The sequence below is a fragment of the Schistocerca nitens genome, chromosome 8 (assembly GCF_023898315.1).
Source record: "Schistocerca nitens isolate TAMUIC-IGC-003100 chromosome 8, iqSchNite1.1, whole genome shotgun sequence".
Classification (NCBI taxonomy): Eukaryota; Metazoa; Arthropoda; class Insecta; order Orthoptera; family Acrididae; genus Schistocerca; species Schistocerca nitens.
In genome coordinates, this window is record NC_064621.1 from 35,013,531 (window position 1) to 35,037,777 (window position 24,247).

The window sequence follows — 24,247 nt, forward strand, 5'->3', positions numbered from 1 at the left end:
GGTGAGGACAACACAACACCCAGTCCCCGAGCGGAGAAAATCTCCAACTCGGCCGGGAAGCGAACCCGGGCCCAGTTCATCGGAGGCGTTCACGTTACCACCCAGCTAAGCCGGCGGACGGTGAACTGCTGTATACGTGTTAGCCTTTTGAATGGAATCAGGATACTAAGATACGGTAGATGGGGAGACGTGGAACACAGGCAGAAATGAAACGTCGTATTTGAACATGGCCATGACCACACCGCAAATGAATTTGTGCGATTTGTCGGTGAATTATCGCGGACTGTCAACCGTGGTTTACGAAGACTGGTGTGCCGCTCACAGACATGTATCATGGGATCAGGACAATCGTTGTGGAAGAATGCTAACAGACAAGGAGATGAGTGCCAGTGATATTTGGTTTCGCTCCAGACAGGGATTTCTGCTGTCTGTGAACACTAACTTCGGAGCCAATATTGCGAATGGAACTGGATGCAATGGATGTTTGGAATCGCGTATCTCACAAAAGGCAATTGCTCGCAACAGCTCATCAAGAAAGACTTCAGTCGCCCAAACAGTGCCGAAACTAGACACTACCTGACTCGACACCTGTAAAGTGGCCCACAAGTCGCGATTTTGCCTCTTTTCAAACGATGCAAGGTGGCGTGGGCTCCGACTACCCAATGAAGCGTTCAGTGCAGATTGTAGATCTGCCCGGGGTGGATGTGCTACGTTGTGGAAATGTTTTGTGTACCATTACGTGGGCAGAAACATACAGGTTGCTGCCGGCCGCGGTGGGCGTGCGGTTCTAGCGCTGCAGTCCGGAACCGCGGGACTGCTACGGTCGCAGTTTCGAATCCTGCCTCGGGCATGGATGTGTGTGATGTCCTTAGGTTAGTTAGGTTTAAGTAGTTCTAAGTTCTAGGGGACTGATGACCTAAGATGTTAAGTCCCATAGTGCTCAGAGCCATTTGAGCCATACAGGTTGCCAATATTAACCAGGAGTTTATTTCAACATTCTCGTTGACAAGCTGTTGCGTTTTCTTCCACATCTTCATGACGACTATGACGTGGACTCTCCTGTCTTCCAAGATGACAACCAGCTTGTTCGCAGGGTTGCACATATACACGCATTTCTGGTTTGTAGAACAATCGGGAACGCTGTCGCACTTCGGGTGGCCCTACTGAATCACCCGATCTTAACGTCATATCTGGGCCTATTCGGAACAAGAAGCTATATGTAGCAACCAACACCACTGAAATTCTAAAGGTAGCAGGGGCAAAACACAGGGAGCGAAAAATTTTCTATAACTTTTACGGGAACCAGACCGTCGTTATAGAAGCCGAAGAACACTGAAGGAAAGCAGCAGTCCACAAGGGAGTGAGACAGGGTTCTAGGCTCTCCAAGGTGTTATTTCATTTATGCATTCAGTAAGCGGTAAAAGAAACCGAGCAGAATTTTGGACATTAAAGATCAGGAAAAAATACGAACTTTAAGGTTTGCGAGTGACATTGTAATTCGGTCATAGACTTGCAAGAGCAATTGAAAGAATGGATGATATTTTAAAACGAGATTATGAAATCAACATCAACAAAACTAAAACAAAGGTAATGAAATGTAGCCGAATAAAATCAGACGATGCTGGGGAAATCAGATTCGGAGATGATGCACCAAATGTAGTAGAGGACTTTTGTTACTGGGGCAATAAAATAACAGACAATGATTAAAGTGGAGAGGATATAAAAAGCAATCTTAATAACATAAAAGAGTTTCTGAGAAAAAGAAGCATGTAGTAGTCTTTGCTGAAGGTGTTCGTATGGAATGCAGCCTTTCTACGAAAATGAAACGTGGACAATAAGCAGTTCAAAGTAGAAGAGAACAGAAACTTTTGAAATGCAATGCTACGGAAGAATGCTGAAGGTTAGATGGAAAGATGGAATAAGTAATGAAGAGTTACTAAATCGAATCAGCGAAATCAGTAATTTATGGCAGAAGATGGCTAAAAGAAGGGACCGCTTGACACAGAACACATCGAGGCATCGAGGAATCGTCAATTTGGTGATTATCAAGTCCAGAGGCGATGCCTGCAAAGGAGGTGTGTGAAATCCTTATGATTAATATTATCTATTACAGAATAAATTAATTGCACCCTTCTCTAATGGTCTCGTTGTCGGTGAGGTATTGAACTATAGTTTTCCTTTCAATTGCATTTTGTAGTACGATGTGATGTAACATAACTTTCAATTAATTACTGACTTCTTAATTTTTTGATTTATTAGTAATTTTTTTCTCGTATATTTTACTTGTTTCCTTCTTCACCATGTGTTTCGTTCTTTTTTTTATCCTCTTCTTTTTTTGTTGCAATATAACATCTCACGAGCCACTGAGCATCGTTTTCACAGACGGCAGAGCCGCAAAGGAGTCGTAACCTAGACGCACACATACCTGTTCGTCAAGGATGTAGATTGTGAAAACCTCGGGCAACAAGCTCAGTGTGTGGCGTGCGATGAAGTGCTTCACGGTCTCTATGACATGTTTTGCTTTTTGAAGCTGCATTAGGTTGTTCAGTATCAAGAAATCTGTATAATTAAACACGTCCCAAACGTTATAGTCGTTCTAAAGGCTACAAAAAATGTTAGGATTTGGGAAAGAACCAACACTTTGCTAATTGTCAGAGGATATTTATTTTAACAGCACATTGACCAAGACAAGCTGCAGTAAAGTGTCCAGACGGCTTCACCAGAAGTACTCCTGAGGCACCTCTCTGCTCTCGTAGATCTGCGATATGACGCCGGCGGAGGCCTTCGGAGTCCTCGTCCTGTTCGGGCTGTCGAAGTCCACCTCGTACAGACCAAATTTGACACTGCAAAAGAAAGTCACGTCCTTGTATTACTGACGTCCATCCAGTAGTTACTTTCACTTTAACGGTATTTAACATACAAAATCACTGTTCATACGGACGGCTACCATCATGAAATACCTGACTGAACATTATTGATACTCTAGTGAACAGCTGCCAATGACTTTTACGGAAACCAGACTGTCGTTATAAGAGCCGAAGGACACGAAACGAGAGCAGCACTCGAGAAGGGAGTAAGACAGGCTCTTTGACTCTCCGTGATGTAATTCTAGCTGTGCATTCAGTAAGCATTTAACGACACGGAAAGGGATTAAAGTTTGGGAGAAAAACACGAACTTTGCAGGATGCCGGTGACATTATAATGCGGCCGAGAGTTGTAAGCGAAACTGAAACGAAGAGATAATTTTTTTTTAAATTAAGCTGATGAACATCAACAAAAGTAAAAAAAATAGGTAATGGAATGTAGTCGAATGGACATTTTGAAATCAATGGGCATTTGTAATTAAAATATTCATAGCATAGTATACTAATAGATAACAAATTTTTATTTTCCGATTTTGATAAAAAAGTTATGACCCACACGACTGTCTGGTCCAAGACAAACTTACACATTTCTGTCCCTCCTTACAGTGACATTTACGAAGTTGTTAATGTATTTTGATAAACACAAATAAATGTTACACTACACACCTATTGTTCTTGTCCTCTTCTTGCAGTTGTTTTGCCTACTGCTTTGAGCAGTATGAAAACGAACAGTAGACCAGTGCCAAAATCAATGTAGCCTCTTTATCATACAATGGTGCATTTACTGATTTATGTATTTTGTTTCGCGGCTGTTACTTGTAATTGACCTGAAGTTGTATAAGTTAGCACTTTACCAGTGACCTTTCCACAATATCTGAAGTATTTTTCTTTCGTACTTTAGTGGGTTTGCATTGTATCCAGACACTGACACTACTGAAATCAAGTAAAAGAATAAAACTTTTAAACTTCACTTTTTCGTCTTGAAGCAAGTCCTGTAGGCACAAAGGTCAGCTCCCCCCATAAATTAGCTGTACCTCATTACAGCTGCAGAACATGGCACTGATGTGTACTTCTTTCCTGTTTTTATTGCATTTTCAAACATTGTTTACTTGGTCACAACCTGTAGAAGTGGAGGCAAGTGTAACAGCCTTTGAGCCTTTCCTCTGGATAACGACTATTTCATTATCGTCCCTGCTGGACTCTTTCAGGTTTTTTCTTCTGCCAGGTGAACAGGTTTTAAACGTTTTTCGATTTCATGGCTGATCCTTCCAGACTACATTGAAGAAGCTGTTGCAATAATGGCAAAGTTGTGAGGTATCTGTCGAAATACAGCCTTTCACCTGGTGGTAACGTTTGAGCCAATCCAAGTATTATAGATCACTGAGATGTTTGAGGTCTTCGTTGAGGATTCTACCCACTTTGTTACCTAGTAAAGTTGTCCTGAACTTCTGGATAAACCAGTCCTGTTAGAGATGTATTTTTGAGATTTTACTCTTCATCGTAAAATTAAGAGATTTTTCCCGGCCTGCGTTTGTTTGTTGGAGCATTCCAACTTGCTTCTGACGATGCATCACTTTCGCTGAAGTAATTTATTTTAAATTCATGTAATAAAGTTAGAATTTCCTCACAAGTAAGAAACAAACGGTCTGTGGCAATGAAGTGCTAATCTACCGTACTATTCTCCGAATTCTAACCTCAGGCATCGACTGAAAACAAGCAGACGCCAGTAACATTGTCCCAATACGACAGTTGTGTGTTTGGGTGTCACAGTCACTGTTGCTATGAAGGTATTTGAAACTTCTTAGGCGGACGAGTCTTTAATTGCTTCTGTAGCCCCTTCGGAATCTCAGACATATTTTTTCAAATGACAAATCGCGATCAATAATATACAATTAAGACTTTTCTCGAGACAGATGTCTCCGACCCGCCCGAAATTTTAAAATTGTTAAGACAAGGTACCTTTTACACAAAGGAGCGATTCTTGCACAATTTTTCTCTAAATACTCTACTGCATAGCACAATAATATGGCGCTACAACGCAAATAAAACGAACCCACACAACTGTGTGTGCATGGTTCCAAAGGGTTTAAGGACCACTGGGGTCTCCGACTTCCAATGGAATGCTTCTGGTAACCGGGTTTGATTCCAGTCACTGATTTTCAACACAAATAATCAGTTAGGATGGTCAGAAATTTCCAGTATGCGAAATCATCTTCATTCTGCCAACGGCCTTTTAAAAAGATGGTGGAAGTGTAGATTAATTTTCAACGAAGCACGTTGCTCCTGGAACGGAAAGCTGTTGCTAAAGGTGGAAGTATCAGCAATGATCAGCGGTATGAGGATGCAGATGGCATTGAAAATTAATGCTTTAAGACATAATCAGCTGTGTACAGAGACATACTGTCTTGAAAGGTAATATGAAGATGTAACTAATTCTAGGATCTAAACTTGTCGCTCGTTCGCATTTCCGTGGCGGCGCTGATCCGGTGGGCGTTTTCACGACGCAGATGAATGCAACTAAAACTGAGGTGTCAAACGTTAGATTTTTAATTGTTTTATAGAAGCAGGAGAATCTGAAAATATCTATATCTTGGCTAAAGTGGGGCTCAGTAGTGATTAGCGAAGAGAAATAAGTAGAGGGAAGATATTTCTGGTCATATGATTATAGGGTGATAAAAACAGATTCTAAAGGTGGCACGATAAAATACAGGAAGCGAAAGGCTATTTACAATTTGTACAGAAACCAGATCGCAGTTTAAGAGTCGAGGGGTACGAAAGGGAAGCAGTGGTTGAGAAGGGAGTGAAACAGGTCTGTAGCCTATCCCCGATTTTATTCAATCTGTGTATTGAGCAAGCAGTAAAGGAAATAAAAATAACATTTGGAGTAGGAATTGAAATTCATGGAGAAGAAATAAAAACTTTATGGTTAGTCGACGACATTGTAATTTTGTCAGAGACAGCAAAGGACCAGGAAGAGCAGCTAGTTGGAATAGTGTCTTCAAAAGTGGATATAAGATGAATATCAACAAAAGCAAAACGTGCATAGTGAAATGTAGTCGAACTGAATCAGTTGATGCTGAGGGTATTAGATTAGGAAATGAGACACTTAAAGTAATAAATGAGTTTTGTTATTTGGGGAGCAAAATAACTGATGATGGTCGAAGTAGAGAGGATATAAAATGTAGACCGGCAATTGCAAGGGAAGCGTTTCTGACGAAATTTGTTAACATCGAGTATCGATTAAAGTGACAGAAGTCTTTTCTGAAAGTATTTGTATGGAGTGTAGCCATGTATGGACGTAAAACTTGGACGATAAACAGTTCAGAGAAGAAGAGAATAGAAGCTTTCGAAATTAGTGCTACAGAAGAATGGTGAAGATTAGATAGGTAGTCACGTAACTAATGAGGTACTGAATAGAATTGAGGAGAACGGGAATTTGTGGTAGAACTTGACAAGAAGGAGGGATCGTTTGGTAGGACACGTTCTGAGGCATCAAGGGATCAGAATTTTGTAATGGAGGGCAGCGTGGAGGGTAAACATTGTAGAGGGAGACCAAGAGATGAATACACCAAGCAGATTCAGAAGGATGTAGATTGCAGCACGTACTTGGAGATGAATAGAGTAGCATGAAGAGCTGCATCAAACCAATAACCGGATACAAAAAAAAAAAAAAAAAAAAAGAGTTGGTGAAAGCTGTTGCGTCTTTACGCATAGGAAGGTAGGTAGCAGGCAGGTAGCAGGATGAGTTAGTACGAGCAATTCAGTGAGCAGGTACTTCTTCTGAGGTGTTAAACTGAGACAGCAGCAGCCACAGCTGTGGAAACTTAAAATACCACGTCTCAAGACGATGAGGAGGAAACGGAATAAATGAGGAACAGGGTAACATAAACTTTTAAGCGGCTGGAACGGTATCATAGGGCAGAGAAGGGAAGATAGGTTTACTGAAGAATGTAGGCTGCGGGGGGGGGATCAGAAGAAGGAAGGGAAGCTTCTAGTGCTCGTTATAGTTTTCTACATCCTCCTCTATAATCCGCAAGCCACATATTACGGTGTGTGGCGGAGGATAGTGTTGTTAAGGAGTGACACCACAATAGCGTGGCATGAGATGTAACACCAAAGGACCCTGGACGTCCGTGACGTACCGTTCTGCTGCCAGTGTCCCTCAGTTCACAAGAAGCCGCGACCCCTGACGTCATACCAGATGGCTCCCAACACGATGAGGCCAGCAGCAACACAGCTGTGCCCCTACAAAAAAACTGGAGTAATGGAACCTCTCCCCAGGTTTTCACCATAATAGCCGACGATTGTCGTCCAGGGTAGGGTAGAATCGCGATTCATCGCTAAACACCGTGGGGTATCACTCCGAACGCAGCCGTTAGTGTCGTCGTGTTAACGTCAGCCTGTGCGTGGAACTGTAATTTCACGGTCCGGTGCCGCTGGTCTCCGAGCAATGGTTCAGGACGTCACGGAGTGCTTCACGGAGTCCGTTACTCGTTCTTGGATGGCAGGCACAGATGTGTATGGGTTACGATGTGCTTGCTGCGCAATACTGCGATCCTTCCGCGTGGTGGTCAACTTGCTCGGCCTGAATCTTGACAAATATTCTATTATGGTTTACTGTACAATGTATGGAAGGTTTAGACTGCACCAGGGAATAGTTTACATCCGCCAAAAACATTGCTGCTGTGAACTGCGCAGTTAAAATTTACAATTATTGAGATCTCATTATGTATAGAGATCAGAGTGAATATTTTACTCCTATAACGTATTTGATTCTGATCATTAACCTCTCTGAATATACAGGGTGACTCAAAAAGAATACCACAACTTTAAAAATGTGTATTTAATGAAAGAAACATAATATAACCTTCTGTTATACATCATTACACAGAGTATTTAAAAAGGTTTTTTTCACTCAAAAACAAGTTCAGAGATGTTCAATATGGCCCCCTCCAGACACACGAGCAATATCAACCCGATACTCCAACTCGTTCCACACTCTCTGTAGCATATCAGGCGTAACAGTTTGGATAGCTGCTCTTATTTCTCGTTTCAAATCATCAATGGTGGCTGGGAGAGGTGGCCGAAACACCATATCCTTAACATACCCCCATAAGAAAAAATTGCAGGGGGTAAGATCAGGGCTTCTTGGAGGCCAGTGATGAAGTGCTCTGTCACGGGCTGCCTGGCGGCCGATCCATCGCCTCGGGTAGTTGACGTTCAGGTAGTTACGGACAGATAAGTGCCAATGTGGTGGCGCTCCATCCTGCTGAAATATGAATTGTTGTGCTTCTTGTTCGAGCTGAGGGAACAGCCAATTCTATAACATCTACACTCCTGGAAATTGAAATAAGAACACCGTGAATTCATTGTCCCAGGAAGGGGAAACTTTATTGACACATTCCTGGGGTCAGATACATCACATGATCACACTGACAGAACCACAGGCACATAGACACAGGCAACAGAGCATGCACAATGTCGGCACTAGTACAGTGTATATCCACCTTTCGCAGCAATGCAGGCTGCTATTCTCCCATGGAGACGATCGTAGAGATGCTGGATGTAGTCCTGTGGAACGGCTTGCCATGCCATTTCCACCTGGCGCCTCAGTTGGACCAGCGTTCGTGCTGGACGTGCAGACCGCGTGAGACGACGCTTCATCCAGTCCCAAACATGCTCAATGGGGGACAGATCCGGAGATCTTGCTGGCCAGGGTAGTTGACTTACACCTTCTAGAGCACGTTGGGTGGCACGGGATACATGCGGACGTGCATTGTCCTGTTGGAACAGCAAGTTCCCTTGCCGGTCTAGGAATGGTAGAACGATGGGTTCGATGACGGTTTGGATGTACCGTGCACTATTCAGTGTCCCCTCGACGATCACCAGTGGTGTACGGCCAGTGTAGGAGATCGCTCCCCACACCATGATGCCGGGTGTTGGCCCTGTGTGCCTCGGTCGTTTGCAGTCCTGATTGTGGCGCTCACCTGCACGGCGCCATACACGCATACGACCATCATTGGCACCAAGGCAGAAGCGACTCTCATCGCTGAAGACGACACGTCTCCATTCGTCCCTCCATTCACGCCTGTCGCGACACCACTGGAGGCGGGCTGCACGATGTTGGGGCGTGAGCGGAAGACGGCCTAACGGTGTGCGGGACCGTAGCCCAGCTTCATGGAGACGGTTGCGAATGGTCCTCGCCGATACCCCAGGAGCAACAGTGTCCCTAATTTGCTGGGAAGTGGCGGTGCGATCCCCTACGGCACTGCGTAGGATCCTACGGTCTTGGCGTGCATCCGTGCGTCGCTGCGGTCCGGTCCCAGGTCGACGGACACGTGCACCTTCCGCCGACCACTGGCGACAACATCGATGTACTGTGGAGACCTCACGCCCCACGTGTTGAGCAATTCGGCGGTACGTCCACCCGGCCTCCCGCATGCCCACTATACGCCCTCGCTCAAAGTCCGTCAACTGCACATACGGTTCACGTCCACGCTGTCGCGGCATGCTACCAGTGTTAAAGACTGCGATGGAGCTCCGTATGCCACGGCAAACTGGCTGACACTGACGGCGGCGGTGCACAAATGCTGCGCAGCTAGTGCCATTCGACGGCCAACACCGCGGTTCCTGGTGTGTCCGCTGTGCCGTGCGTGTGATCATTGCTTGTACAGCCCTCTCGCAGTGTCCGGAGCAAGTATGGTGGGTCTGACACACCGGTGTCAATGTGTTCTTTTTTCCATTTCCAGGAGTGTAGATACTGTAGTCCAGTTACAGTAGCACCTTGGAAGAAAAAGGGACCAAAAACTTTATTGGCTGAAATGGCGAACAAATGTACAACTAAATGAAACTTTATAGCTGCCTTAATTCGCCGACAGATAGTGCTTAGCTCTGCCTTTTGTCGTTGCAGAGTTTTAAATTCCTAAAGTTGTGGTATTCTTTTTGAATCACCATGTACAATGTCTCTCACACATGCGCCTTTCGTGTAAGCACATGGTACAAAAAATTAATCTCGCCGAGGTAGCGTAACAGTAATGTCGTGTAACTCGCCAAAAAGCCTTGATAACGGTCTGAGTGAGTCCACAAGTTGCTTAACGTGTTCTGCCTCCAGCTGCAGCCACTCATTCGTGAGTACGTCGTGTAGAACAGCTCATGTTCCCACCCGCGGATAGCCGAACACCTGCAGGCGGCAGAAGACGGGGGTGGGCAGCCACATCACTGGAATGTAGCCAAGTGATTGCCCAGAGGCTAGCTCGAGCGGAGAACGTCTGCGACAAGGCCAGCTGCCAGGTGAATTGTACAACTAGCGCCTACCCTCAACCGAGCTCACAGGTACTAGTGGGCGCCCCTGCCTCATGGGGCAGCGTTGTAATAGCCTGCGGTCGAGCCACCACGTTACAGCTATGATCACTGACATGTTTCACCCGCTTTTCCAGACAGCTGATCGTTAACATCTCTGAATATACAATGTCTCTCGCACATGCGACTATCGTGTAAGCACGTGGGACGAAAAATTAATCTCCCCGAGGAAAATAACAGTGATGTTACTTAAATTCAGTGATTTATCGGGACAACCGAGGTGCGCAAGCGTGCCTTAGAGTTCGTCAGACCAGGGACGTACGTGTGCTGCATTGTGAACACGTTCCCATGTAGTCCAGCATCTTGCCCCTGTCACATCCGAATGCCGCACAAACCTGTACATTTCACGATTCCAGCCAAATGCAGATCCACGGTGAGGCTACTTTCCGATTCTGTCACGTGCTAATAACGCTCACGCGACTGCGTAACATCTCCTTCTCCCTGATAATTCAAGATCAAACTTTGCCACACCAGTTATGTACCCTACCAGTCCTGCTAGCAACACTGAACACGAAAAACACATGTGAACTCTGATGGCTGTTCCCTTGTCGCAGAGAATTGCAATTCTAATCACTAACATGCACGCCGATGGTGTTTTGTTAGGCAGCGTAGATTCTTGCAAACGAACATTTTGTGTTGGGCATCATGCCAGTGTGGGCGTGGAGGGGCTCTATCTCTTTAAAAAAGTAAAATAAAGTGTGTAACAGAATTATTCATAGAATTGAAAAATATTTCATTGTAACCGTTTGTCTCTACATCTGCAATTACATCTACGTGATTACTCTGCATTTCACAATTAAGTGCGTGGCAGAGGTTTCATCGAACCACCTTCAAGTTATTTCTCTACCGTTCCACTCTCTAACGGCACGCGGGAAAACGAGCACTTAAATCTTTCCAACCGAGCTCTGATTTCCCTTATTTTATTATGATGATCATTCCTCCCTATGTAACTGGCCGCCAACAAAATATTTTTACCCTCTGAGGGGAAAGTTAGTGACCGAAATTTCATGAGAAGATCCAGCCGCAACGAAAAGCCTCTGATTTAATGGCTGCCACCCCAATTCGCATATCATATACGTGGCGCTCTCTCCACTGTTTCGTGATAGTACAAAACGAGCTGCCCTTCTTTGAATTTTTTCGATGTCCTCCTTCGATTCTGTCTGATGCGGATCCAACACCGCTGAGCAACACTCCAAAGGAGGAAAAAGCGTAGATTAGGCAGTCTCTCTAGTAAACCTGTTGCATTTTCTCAATCATCTATCAATAAAACGTGTTGTTTGGTTTACTTTACCCACAACATTATCGTGATCGTTTTAACTTCAGTTATTCGTAGCTGTATTGCGTAAGTGCTTAGTCGAATTTGCAGTCTTTAGATTTGCGCGATTTATCGTATTACGGACGTTTAACGGATTAATATTGGTACTCATGAGGATGGCTTCACACTTAGGAGACAATCTGAGTAGCACTCTTAGATTTTTTGTAGATGATGCTGTCATTTACCGTCATATAAAGTCATCACATGGTCAAACCAAATTGCAAAATGACTTAGAAACGATATTTGTATGATACTAAAAGTGACAATTGACTTCAAATGATGATCAGGAACAGCAGAGAGCCTGTATCAGATGTCCCAGATATTAATTATGTTTTACTCGACGACCTTCCGTCAATTACTACTACGACCTTTCTGACAGGAAGTCACGAATCCAGTCGCATACCTGAGACGATAGTCCATAGGCACGCAATTTTATTAGAAGTAGCTTGTGAGATACGGTGTCGGAAGCGCTCTTGAAATCTAATTATCAAATCAATTTGACATCCCCTGTCAATAGCATTAATTACTTCGTGAGAATAAAGAGCTAGTTGTGTTCCACAAGAACGAAATTTTCTGAATCTGTGTTGGCTGTTTGACAATAAATCATTTTTTCGTGATAACTCATAATGTTGGAACACGGTATATGTCCCAAAATCCTATTGTAGCTCCACGTTAGCGTAATTCAGCGGGCTGCTTCTACTGTATTTCCTTGCCTTTCTTGATTTAAGCTGCTTTGCTACACCGAGGATATCTACTTTCTAAGTTACTCATGTTGGTAGTTGTTCTCGGTTCGAATTCCGGAACATTTACTTCGTTTTCTTTGGTGAAGCAATTTCACAAAAGAGTATGTAGTATCTCTGCTTCAGAGGTACTCTCTTCAGTAACATCAATATTGCTGTCGCATAGTGAAGGTATTGATTGTGACTTTCCATTTGTTTACTTTACATATGACCACAATCTCTTTGGATTTTCTGTCAGATTTCGAGACACACTTCCGTTTTCGAAAGTATTAAAAGCAACTCGCATTGAAATTCGTGCTACATTCTGAGCTTCTGTAAAACACGCCAATGTTGAGCGTTTTGCGTTCTTTTATTTGGTATGCTTTATTTCCTTGCTTCTACAACAGTGTTCTGACCTGTTAAGTGTACTACGTGGGACCAGTACCATCTGTCAATAATTTATTTAGTATGTATATGTCTCTCAATAGCCGGCGATACTATTTCTTTGAATGTAAACCACATATGGTCTACGCCTACACATTCAGATTGGAAGTTGACTCTTAGGAAGGCTTCAAGCGAATTTTTATCTGCTTTTTTAAAAAAAATGTTATTTGCCCTTATTTTTGGTGAGTCTGGATGTTACGGTAGTCAGTCTCGCTACAACAACCTCGTGGTCACTAATCCCTGTATCCATCACGATGTTCCCTGATTCCCCAGGATCAAGTGTGGTCAAGTGTGGTTTAGCAAACATTTACGCTTCGAGTGGACTCCTGAGCTAATTGTTCAAAATAATTTTGCCAAGAATGCACTCAGAACCATTGCGGACGACGTTTTTTGCCCACAACAGACTTCAAATACGTATTTTCGCCAACATATCGAGGGTATGTCTTTGGAGAAGAAGAACTGCTTAGTAAAGATCACTAGAAATACTTTATTGTAGGTAACCGGTTTCGGTAAAACAAAGTTACCATCTTCAGATCTTCATGAATGTTATTACAAACATCTTGTGCCAGCTACACACAAAATCTTTCCATTGAATTTTCAAGTACATAAAATGATCGACGCGTCAGCACATCAAAATTAAAAGTATTATGTACATCACCAATTCGCTTAAACATCGTTCCCATAGCATAACACGCCATGCCTATCAGGGAGCCACAAGACTAACTGTCAAAAGCGATCTTGTCTAAGTTCTTCTCCTAACTAATCACTACAGATCGAACCTAACAAAGCACAAAATGAGTAACCTAATAAATAATATCAAGGGTAGACTAAAGTCACCACCAACTATAGTTGTATGAGTAGGGTAGATGGGCACTTATTTGAAATGAAAGTCAAGTTTCAATTGAACTGTTCAGCAATTGCATCACCTGAGCCGGGAGTCGGTAAACGGAATCAATTATTAATTTATTATTATTACCCATACAAACTCACAGGAACTATGTACCTCGACTCCACTGCAAGGTAAACTACTTCCGATAGGTAGGGGTAGGACGTCAAACAAGACGTTCTTGGAGCAGGAGAGGCACCACAGGATATTTTAATTTCCACTGTCTATACTTTTACAAATAAATTCATAAAACTTTGTCAGCATGACCAGGAAGGATTCAGAATTCACACTCATAGGAGTGGAAGTTCGAAAACATAACGAAATGATTTTTTTACATGTGAAATTTCATCATTTTTTTCACTTACTAATGGCAGTATTTGTTGCTATAGGTACACTTTTCTTCATAAGTAAGAGAGATTCTTCGATGAATTTTGCACAACATACAAACCATACTTAAAGGTGTATGAAACTCTACAATTTTCCAAATCTATTAAAAACTGTGGTAAAAATTGAGGTAATTAACTATAAAATTTGTGTTTTTTATAAACATGAAGTTTAAAATATAACAGTTCATTCGTTTTTTCACAAATTAAATAAATTCTAGAGTTTCATACACCTGTGAGTATGGTATGTATGCTGTGCAAAATGCATCGAAGAATCTCCGTAACTTATGAAGAAAAGTGTACCTATAGCAACAAATGCAGCCATTAGCAAGTGAAAAAATGATGAAATTTCGCACGTAAAAAAAAAAAAATATTTTGTTATGTTCTCGAACTTCCACTGCAATGAGTGTGAATCCTGAATCCTTCCTGGTGTTGCTGACAAAGTTTTATGAATTTATTTGTAAAATTATAGACACTGGAAATTAAAATGTCCTGTGATGCCTCTCCTGCTCCAAGTCGGCCCGTTTGATGTCCTACCTCCCATAAGTCCCTTGCAAAAATTTCTGTTGAATTTATCTCCAGCTTCAGACAGCTTCCCATATGTGTAATGTTTATATTAGCGCTTGAAGCTCTGGTACTTTCCCAATAGAGCTAAGACAATTTACAACTGTTATACCGACGGTTCCTGTACCTATGTTCTTCCTGTGTTCGACCTGCATCCTTTGAGACTGAAGCCCTTTCTACAGTTTCCAAGACCATCTAACCCAAAGCCGCCCCTTCACATAGCCCTCGCTACCAGTGTAGCCGCTTCCTGGGTGTAGTGGACTTCTGATTTATTTATCGGAGCCCGCAAACCCACTACCCTATGGCGCAAGTAGAGGAATCTGCAGACCGTATGGTCTCAGAACCGACTGAGCCTCTGATTCAGACCCTCTACTCGGATCCTCACCAAAGGCCTACACTCGGTTGTGTCAACGATGCCACAGATGTTGAGGTCCGCCTTCGTCTCACAAGCAAGCTGTCTGCCTGTACTAATTTAGCAGCCGCACGAAATCAGAGAGAATCTCTTCCAATGCAAAGCGACACAACAGTTCGTACCGACATCTGCAGGAACTGAAGAAAAAGCTACAAGAGGTGAAAACCTCACAGCCCGCACCAGCAACACCAACACTGCCATCCTTTGCCACAGTAGTTCAAGCGGAGCCAAAGACAAATTCAGAGGTCATCAGTCCCCTAGAACTTAGAACTACTTAAACCTAACTAACCTAAGGACATCACACACATCCATGCAAGAGGCAGGATTCGAACCTGCGATCGTAGCAGTCACGCGGTTCCGGACTGAAGTGCCTAGAACCGCTCGGCCAATGCGGCCGGCGCAAAAAGGACACTAAAAATTGAACAGGTCAAGGCAAAACAAACGACAACACTTGTCATCACTTCGACAAAAAAAAGACCCAAAAACAGTACGAGAAAGCCTCACACATAAACTTGAACCCAGAAAAGACAAAATTAAAATCAAAGCCGTCAAAACCGCAGCATCAACAGTCATAGTCGAAACTGCAACGCAGGACGACTGTAAAAAGTCGCTTGATTCAGCCAAGAACATCAACACAATTACGTGTGAGCCGCCAAGTGAGAGAAAACCGCTAGTGGCCGTTCATCACGTACCTTATACACTTGGCGTCCAGGAATTCTTTAAAAGCCTGTACGATCTATATTTTAGTGAGGAAATTGAGAAGGACGATTTTGTGCAGGAGACGAAGATTAAATTCCGTACTGGACCAAGAGGTAGGAGCTTTGACCATCAGGTAATAGAGGTCACGCCGAAATTACACTAAATTCTAACGAAACGGGACAGAGTATATAGAGACTTTTTGTCCTTAACAGTTAAAAACTTTGCATAACTTCCAACCTGCTACAAGTGATGTGGCATTGGACACACCAAAAATCTGTGTAAAGACACAGATATCACCTGTGCCAACTGCCGGAGAAAAGGACATAAAAAACCACAGTGTAGGGCGCAGAAACAAGACAGCTGCATCCCCTGCAAAAACCCTGGAAAACAGTGTGCCAAACTAAAAGGTCGTGTGTGGCAAACCCTCACATTCCTCTAGGCTCGACCACTTTGGAACTTCGACTATGGAAAGTGTGAGTAGTCTGACACTGCCCCAAACTAGGAAGCACAAAACAATGCACAAGTCACCTTCGACCATAAATCGGAATTATCAGAGAGCGGTGACATGGCGCAGGCAGATGGGACTGCTCCCTGATGACTTTACTTGCACACATGACGTTCCATCTCTCCAAGGACGGCAGGCACTGCAAGACAGCTACATAAATACTGCAGAATACATAGATGACATGGCGTTTAAAGGTGCCATACACTATGATGTAGCCAAACAGCTGAAATAAACAGCTGTACTACTGGGTAAATTACCAGCAGGCGTTGCAGGCACTAACTGATGAGCTGGAATTCGAAGTACTACACAAGACACAGAAAGAAAACAGTCACATACAACAACATTGAATACAGGTAAGTCAAACTCGGTGAACACATATACACAACACCAAGGAACAGATGATATACCGAAGATGTATGACACAAATAGATGTAGAGGTTACACTAAATCAGTGAATTTCGTGTCAGGAGGCATAATCAATCCTGCAGCCGCTGCACAACACAATACAACACTACAACACAAGCAACCACAGCAGCGGACTAGAATTAGTGAAACTTAAGAAAAGAGAGTAATACTTCTGTATGCAAAACATAACAGACGAATGCGACAGTGGTGAGGAAAGTGTAGTTGATAATGTCATTAAAAAGAAAAGTGTTAGTGAAAAGAGAAATGCTGCAGCACACGGAACAACACTATCACAGAAGATCCAGCAAGATGCCACACCGTTGATATCTGCTCTGTTGATGGAATTGTACCGTACACAGAAAAAGAAGGGAAAAGACAGTCAAAAACAATGGCATGATGACTACAACAACGTAGAATTAAATTTAAGACTTAGTAGGTCAGAGCATAACGATATATTTGTAACGGCCCAAAGACTGTTTACTACTCCATCCTCCGGGTGGCTATGTCTGCTTTCCGACCACTGGACAATCACACAGGGTGACACTTAAAACGGAGAACATCCCACAGATCCTACAGAACTAGAAAAATTAGTGATACTTGCGTGTAGCACACCAGATCTATAAGCACTAGGTGAGGGCTCACGGCAGAAAAGACTACGACTACTCACAGACAGGTAGTAAATTTTAGGTATATGTGAAGCACTCATGAATATATTACAACTCAATGTTAATAGAAGCACTCTTGTAAGTGCGGAAATTCCGCAGGTTGCGCTGGACTTGCAAGCAGACGTTCTCTGCCTGCAGGAAGCATACGCAACAACCCTTGATAAACTAATCAACCTACCCCGGGACGCTGTCGCAACAACTGACAGCCAAAACTGTAAGGCCACTTTAGTGGTTCTTAATAGAAAATGTAACACCATAGAGATTTCTCAGCTGTGCAACGGTATCCTGGCCACGGCAGAAATAACAAAGGGTAGAGATACGTGGGTGGCCGCATCACTGTACGCACAATATAGCAATATAGAACCATACGTAAAAAGATATAGCGCAGTATTCTAGAAACAGGAAACTAATTATATGTGCATACATTAACGCCCAATCCACACTATGGCACTCTGACAAAACTGATGAAAGTCAACAGTCGATGACGCTATACAGGAGACACGACTACATATTATAAATGAAGATGGACGGGAAGCAGACGGATCCAGTAGCAAAATTGACATTACTCTAATGAACGACAGAGCACTAGGACGGGTAGAAACATGGAATTTTTTTTTAAAATCTTATGGGACTTAACTGCTAAGGTCATCAATCCCTAAGCTTGCACACTACTTAACCTAAATCATCCTAAGGACAAACACACACACCAATGGCCGAGGGAGGACTCGAACCTCCGCCCGGACCAGCCGCACAGTCCATGACTGCAGCGCCCGAGACCTCTCGGCTAATCCCGCTCGGCAGAAATATGGACTGTACATGACTCTTTGACCACAAGTGATCACAATGTAACAGAAATTAAAATCACATGAAATAACAACCACACGATACACAACACATTTGAATTTCAAAAGCACGAACTGGAATAGATTAGTACAAATTGTACAACATGGAAACATATACAACATAAAGGGAATGATGGATTACAGGCCACACACCCGAAACCCGTCGCCTGCAGTTGACTGCGCTCTGTGCTCTTCATGGCACCTGGAAGCACCCTTTCCACCTCCGCAATGACTCCTCCCGGTTCGTACACAGAGCGCACACTGCATATCTCCCCCTCCCTGGTGGCCACATCCCTAAGCGGCCCCACCACGTGCCTAATATTGGAGCTCCCAACTATCAGCAAACCAACCCTGTGTGAATGTCCAGGGCATTTCGAGCCAAGAGGCTTCCTCTGGAACAGGAAGAGCGACTTCACCTAGCTCGGGGACTGTTTAAACAGCACGACGTGACTTAAGTTGCCTCGAGACATATAGATACTAACTCTGCTACTTGAGTTATCGTCTTAAATCTTTTACATAAACTACACAGCAGATTATGACAGCATTTTAAATTTCGGTCAATAATGACACGGAGTATGGAAAATTAAATTTTTGTTACCTGTAGAAGCTGTTAGCTAGGCGACTTGCAACTGAGGCTAGATGATAGTTTCAGCCACTTAGTAATATAAATCTGCTACGGCATCCACGAATAGTTAACTATTCGCTCTAAGGAGCAGTAAAGACCAAATGTAGTTGTATGAGCAAAGGTCAGAATATGCAAAACTGTTTACAGACGATGCTGAGTGCAGTAGAGGTGTACAGCTTAAAAGACTAACACAAGACAGGAAAATATGGACAGTATCAAACCATTCTGATGGCTTAGAACCATTATGAATGGGACAAACAGAATACTACCGAGTATACGTTAACACAGACTTTCCTTTGAAATGAGTTGGAACCAGTTGCACGAAGAATCTCGTCAGCATAGATGTGTAAGTTCTGTTGTTGATAACACCATCGCCGGCCGGAGTGGCCGAGCGGTTCTAGGCGCTACAGTCTGGAACCGCGCGACCGCTACGGTCGCAGGTTCGAATCCTGCCTCGGGCATGGATGTGTGTGATGTCCTTAGGTTAGTTAGGTTTAAGTAGTTCTAAGTTCTAGGGGACTGATGACCTCAGATGTTAAGTCTCATAGTGCTCAGAGCCATTTGAACCATTTGATAACACCATCTCTTGTGAAACCTTACTCGTCAGTCAATAAGTTGTGGTTCACGAAATCTGGTTGGTCATTAACCATCTGTAGCGATCACTGACAATATACGAAATGATGCCTATGATCTTGTGGCTTTAATTATTGCTCAGTGTTCAGATGGTACAGATGAAGATGTTATCAATGAAGAAGACAGATGAGAGATCAACGTGACACCCAAGACGCCTTGTACTCACAGCAGTAAGTGCTTCTACAATTTCAAGAATTTCTTCGTCACGGTACGGAGCATGTCCTGGTCGATCACATGATGCGTAGGTTGTAGCGTTCCTGAGCGTTGGTGAAGTGCTTGAAATACCCGTCTTCCCGGATTGCGTTATTGCAGAAACCTCTCTCGGTATTCCCTTTCAGCCGTTGCCGTATTACCGTTACAGAAACCACAAGCAAAGTGCCTGTCCTGGTGTTCCTCGTTAGTAAACATTCTAGATGTTGAAACACGAATTTTAGCTTAGCACTTAAACGCTGCAGCCGTCTTGTCCAGAAACACACTCATGGCTTAATATAAAAAGCATAATATCAGTAACATCGAACGCTGTAACCAGCTACAAAACTGTAGGCAAATTGCAGCTGAAGAAACTCATACAGTGGCTGGCAACGTGTGATGGTCAATATGGCGTGCAAACTCACCATCTTCCAAACGCTCCTTTTGTCGTGTATGGGGACAACACACATGAATTACAAGAGAAGTCCTTTAATTGAGAAATTAAGGAAAGGGAGTTAAACACGTAACTCCAAAACGGTGACGAATACAGAAAATTTGTTCAAGATTTTTTGTAGCAAATAAGATCCTCTATTATGTGATCAAGAAATGACCTTACCATTTGATACATCCTGTATGTAACAGTCAGGTGCTCTTGTGTTATAGACTACATCTACATCTACATTTATACTCCGCAAGCCACCCAACGGTGTGTGGCGGAGGGCACTTTACGAGCCACTGTCAATACCTCCCTTTCCTGTTCCAGTCGCATACGGTTCGCGGGAAGAACGACTGTCTGAAAGCCTCCGTGAGCGCTCTAATCTCTCTAATTTTACATTCGTGATCTCCTCGGGAGGTATAAGTAGGGGGAAGCAATATATTCGATACCTCATCCAGAAACGCACCCTCTCGAAACCCGGCGAGCAAGCTACACCGCGATGCAGAGCGCCTCTCTTGCAGAGTCTGCCACTTGAGTTTATTAAACATCTCCGTAACGCTATCACGGTTACCAAATAACCCTGCGATGAAACGCGCCGCTCTTCTTTGGATCTTCTCTATCTCCTCCGTCAACCCGATCTGGTACGGATCCCACACTGATGAGCAATACTCAAGTATAGGTCGAACGAGTGTTTTGTAAGCCACCTCCTTTGTTGATGGACTACATTTTCTAAGCACTCTCCCAATGAATCTCAACCTGGTACCCGCCTTACCAACAATTAATTTTATATGATCATTCCACTTCAAATCGTTCCGCACGCATACTCCCAGATATTTTACAGAAGTAACTGCTACCAGTGTTTGTTCCGCTATCATATAATCATACAATAAAGGATCCTTCTTTCTATGTATTCGCAATACATTAGATTTGTCTATGTTAAGGGACAGTTGCCACTCCCTGCACCAAGTGCCTATCCGCTGCAGATCTTCCTGTATTTCGCTACAATTTTCTAATGCTGCAACTTCTCTGTATACTACAGCATCATCCGCGAAAAGCCGCATGGAACTTTCGGCACTATCTACTAGGTCATTTATATATATTGTGAAAAGCAATGGTCCCATAACACTCCCCTGTGGCACGCCAGAGGTTACTTTAACGTGTGTAGACGTCTCTCCATTGATAACAACATGCTGTGTTCTGTTTGCTAAAAACTCTTCAATCCAGCCACACAGCTGGTCTGATATTCCGTAGGCTCTTACTTTGTTTATCAGGCGACAGTGCGGAACTGTATCGAACGCCTTCCGGAAGTCAAGAAAAATAGCATCTACCTGGGAGCCTGTATCTAATATTTTCTGGGTCTCATGAACAAATAACGCGAGTTGGGTCTCACACGATCGCTGTTTCCGGAATCCATGTTGATTCCTACATAGTAGATTCTGGGTTTCCAAAAACGACATGATACTCGAGCAAAAAACATGTTCTAAAATTCTACAACAGATCGACGTCAGAGATATAGGTCTATAGTTTTGCGCATCTGCTCGACGACCCTTCTTGAAGACTAGGACTACCTGTGCTCTTTTCCAATCATTTGGAACCCTCCGTTCCTCTAGAGACTTGCGGTACACGGCTGTTAGTAGGGGGGCAAGTTCTTTCGCGTACTCTGTGTAGAATCGAATTGGTATCCCATCAGGTCCAGTGGACTTTCCTCTGTTGAGTGATTCCAGTTGCTTTTCTATTCCTTGGACACTTATTTCGATGTCAGCCATTTTTTCGTTTGAGCGAGGATTTAGAGAAGGAACTGCAGTGCGGTCTTCCTCTGTGAAACAGCTTTGGAAAATGGTGTTTAGTATTTCAGCTTTACGCGTGTCATCCTCTGTTTCAATGCCATCATCATCCCGGAGTGTCTGGATATGCTGTTTCGAGCCACTTACTGATTTAACGTAAGACCAGAACTTCCTAGGATTTTCTGTCAAGTCGGTACATAGAATTTTACTTTCGAATTCACTGAACGCTTCTCGCATAGCCCTCCTTACGCTAACTTTGACATCGCTTAGCTTCTGTTTGTCTGAGAGGTTTTGGCTGCGTTTAAACTTGGAGTGAAGCTCTCTTTGCTTTCGCAGTAGTTTCCTAACTTTGTTGTTGTACCACGGTGGGTTTTTCCCGTCCCTCATAGCTTTACTCGGCACGTGCCTGTCTAAAACGCATTTTACGATTGCCTTGAACTTTTTCCATAAACACTCAACATTGTCAGTGTCGGAACAGAAATTTTCGTTTTGATCTGTTAGGTAGTCTGAAATCTGCCTTCTATTACTCTTGCTAAACAGATAAACCTTCCTCCCTTTTTTTATATTCCTATTAACTTCCATATTCAGGGATGCTGCAATGGCCTTATGATCACTGATTCCCTGTTCTGCACTTACAGAGTCGAAAAGTTCGGGTCTGTTTGTTATCAGTAGGTCCAAGATGTTATCTCCACGAGTCGGTTCTCTGTTTAATTGCTCGAGGTAATTTTCGGATATTGCACTCAGTATAATGTCACTCGATGCCCTGTCCCTACCACCCGTCCTAAGTCTATATCTGGTAAATTGAAATCTCCACCTAAGACTATAACATGCTGAGGAAATTTATGTGAAATGTATTCCAAATTTTCTCTCAGTTGTTCTGCCACTAACGCTGCTGAGTCGGGAGGTCGGTAAAAGGAGCCAATTATTAACCTAGCTCGGTTGTTGAGTGTAACCTCCACCCATAATAATTCACAGGAACTATCCACTTCTACTTCACTACAGGATAAACTACTACTAACAGCGACGAACACTCCACCACCGGTTGCATGCAATCTATCCTTCCTAAACACCGTCTGTACCTTTGTAAAAATTTCAGCAGAATTTATCTCTGGCTTAAGCCAGCTTTCTGTACCTATAACGATTTCAGCTTCGGTGCTTTCTATCAGCGCTTGAAGTTCCGGTACTTTACCAACGCAGCTTCGACAGTTGACAATTACAATACCGATTGCTGCTTGGTCCCCGCATGTCCTGACTTTACCCCGCACCCGTTGAGGCTGTTGCCCTTTCTGTACTTGCCCAAGGCCATCTAACCTAAAAAAAACGCCCAGCCCACGCCACACAACCCCTGCTACCCGTGTAGCCGCTTGTTGCGTGTAATGGACTCCTGACCTATCCAGCGGAACCCGAAACCCCACCACCCTATGGCGCAAGTCGAGGAATCTGCAGCCCACATGGTCGCAGAACCGTCTCAGCCTCTGATTCAGACCCTCCACTCGGCTCTGTACCAAAGGTCCGCAGTCAGTCCTGTCGACGATGCTGCAGATGGTGAGCTCTGCTTTCATCCCGCTAGCGAGACTGGCAGTCTTCACCAAATCAGATAGCCGCCGGAAGCCAGAGAGGATTTCCTCCGATCCATAGCGACACACATCGTTGGTGCCGACATGAGCGACCACCTGCAGATGGGTGCACCCTGTACCCTTCATGGCGTCCGGAAGGACCCTTTCCACATCTGGAATGACTCCCCCCGGTATGCACACGGAGTGCACATTGGTTTTCTTCCCCTCTCTTGCTGCCATTTCTCTAAGGGGCCCCATTACGCGCCTGACGTTGGAGCTCCCAACTACCAGTAAGCCCACCCTCTGCGACCGCCCGGATCTTGCAGACTGAGGGGCAACCTCTGGAACAGGACAAGCAGCCATGTCAGGCCGAAGATCAGTATCAGCCTGAGACAGAGCCTGAAACCGGTTCGTCAGACAAACTGGAGAGGCCTTCCGTTCAGCCCTCCGGAATGTCTTTCGCCCCCTGCCACACCTTGAGGCGACCTCCCACTCTACCACAGGTGAGGGATCAGCCTCAATGCGGGCAGTATCCCGGGCAACCATAGTCGTAGTCCGATCGGGGGATGCGTGGGACGAGCTGGCCGTCCCCGACAAACTCCCATCCGGACCCCCACAGTGATGCCCATTGGCAACAGCCTCAAGCTGTGTGACCGAAGCCAACGCTGCCTGAAGCTGGTAGCCGAAGGGATGCCAACTCAGCCTGCATCCGAACACAGCAGTTGCAGTCCCTATCCATGCTAAAAACTGTTTTGCAAAGAACGTCTGATCTAATCTACAGAGAGCACAAACAAATCGACAAAATTTAAACGGTTATTAAAATACAAGATTGCCTAGTAAATGCAGTAATGCTGGTACTTGCGCACTGCTGACACACTGCTCGGCGGCGGAAGGAGACTACGCGATTTTACACTATTCAGGTACTAAAACGCGATGCTACAACTCTCAAATACTGTAATACG

At 44.0% G+C, this 24,247-nt stretch overlaps 1 protein-coding gene across 1 annotated transcript in view; it reads right to left on the bottom strand.

Moving 5' to 3' along the window:
- Positions 1-2,640: 2,640 nt before the first annotated feature.
- The window catches only part of LOC126199213 (myrosinase 1-like), a 91,589-nt gene continuing 69,982 nt past the window's right edge, over positions 2,641-24,247 (bottom strand). The window contains exon 11 of the mRNA XM_049935992.1: positions 2,641-2,843. Within this exon, the coding sequence (XP_049791949.1) occupies positions 2,717-2,843 (127 nt within the window). The 3' untranslated portion in view covers positions 2,641-2,716. The remainder of the gene's footprint in view (positions 2,844-24,247) is intronic.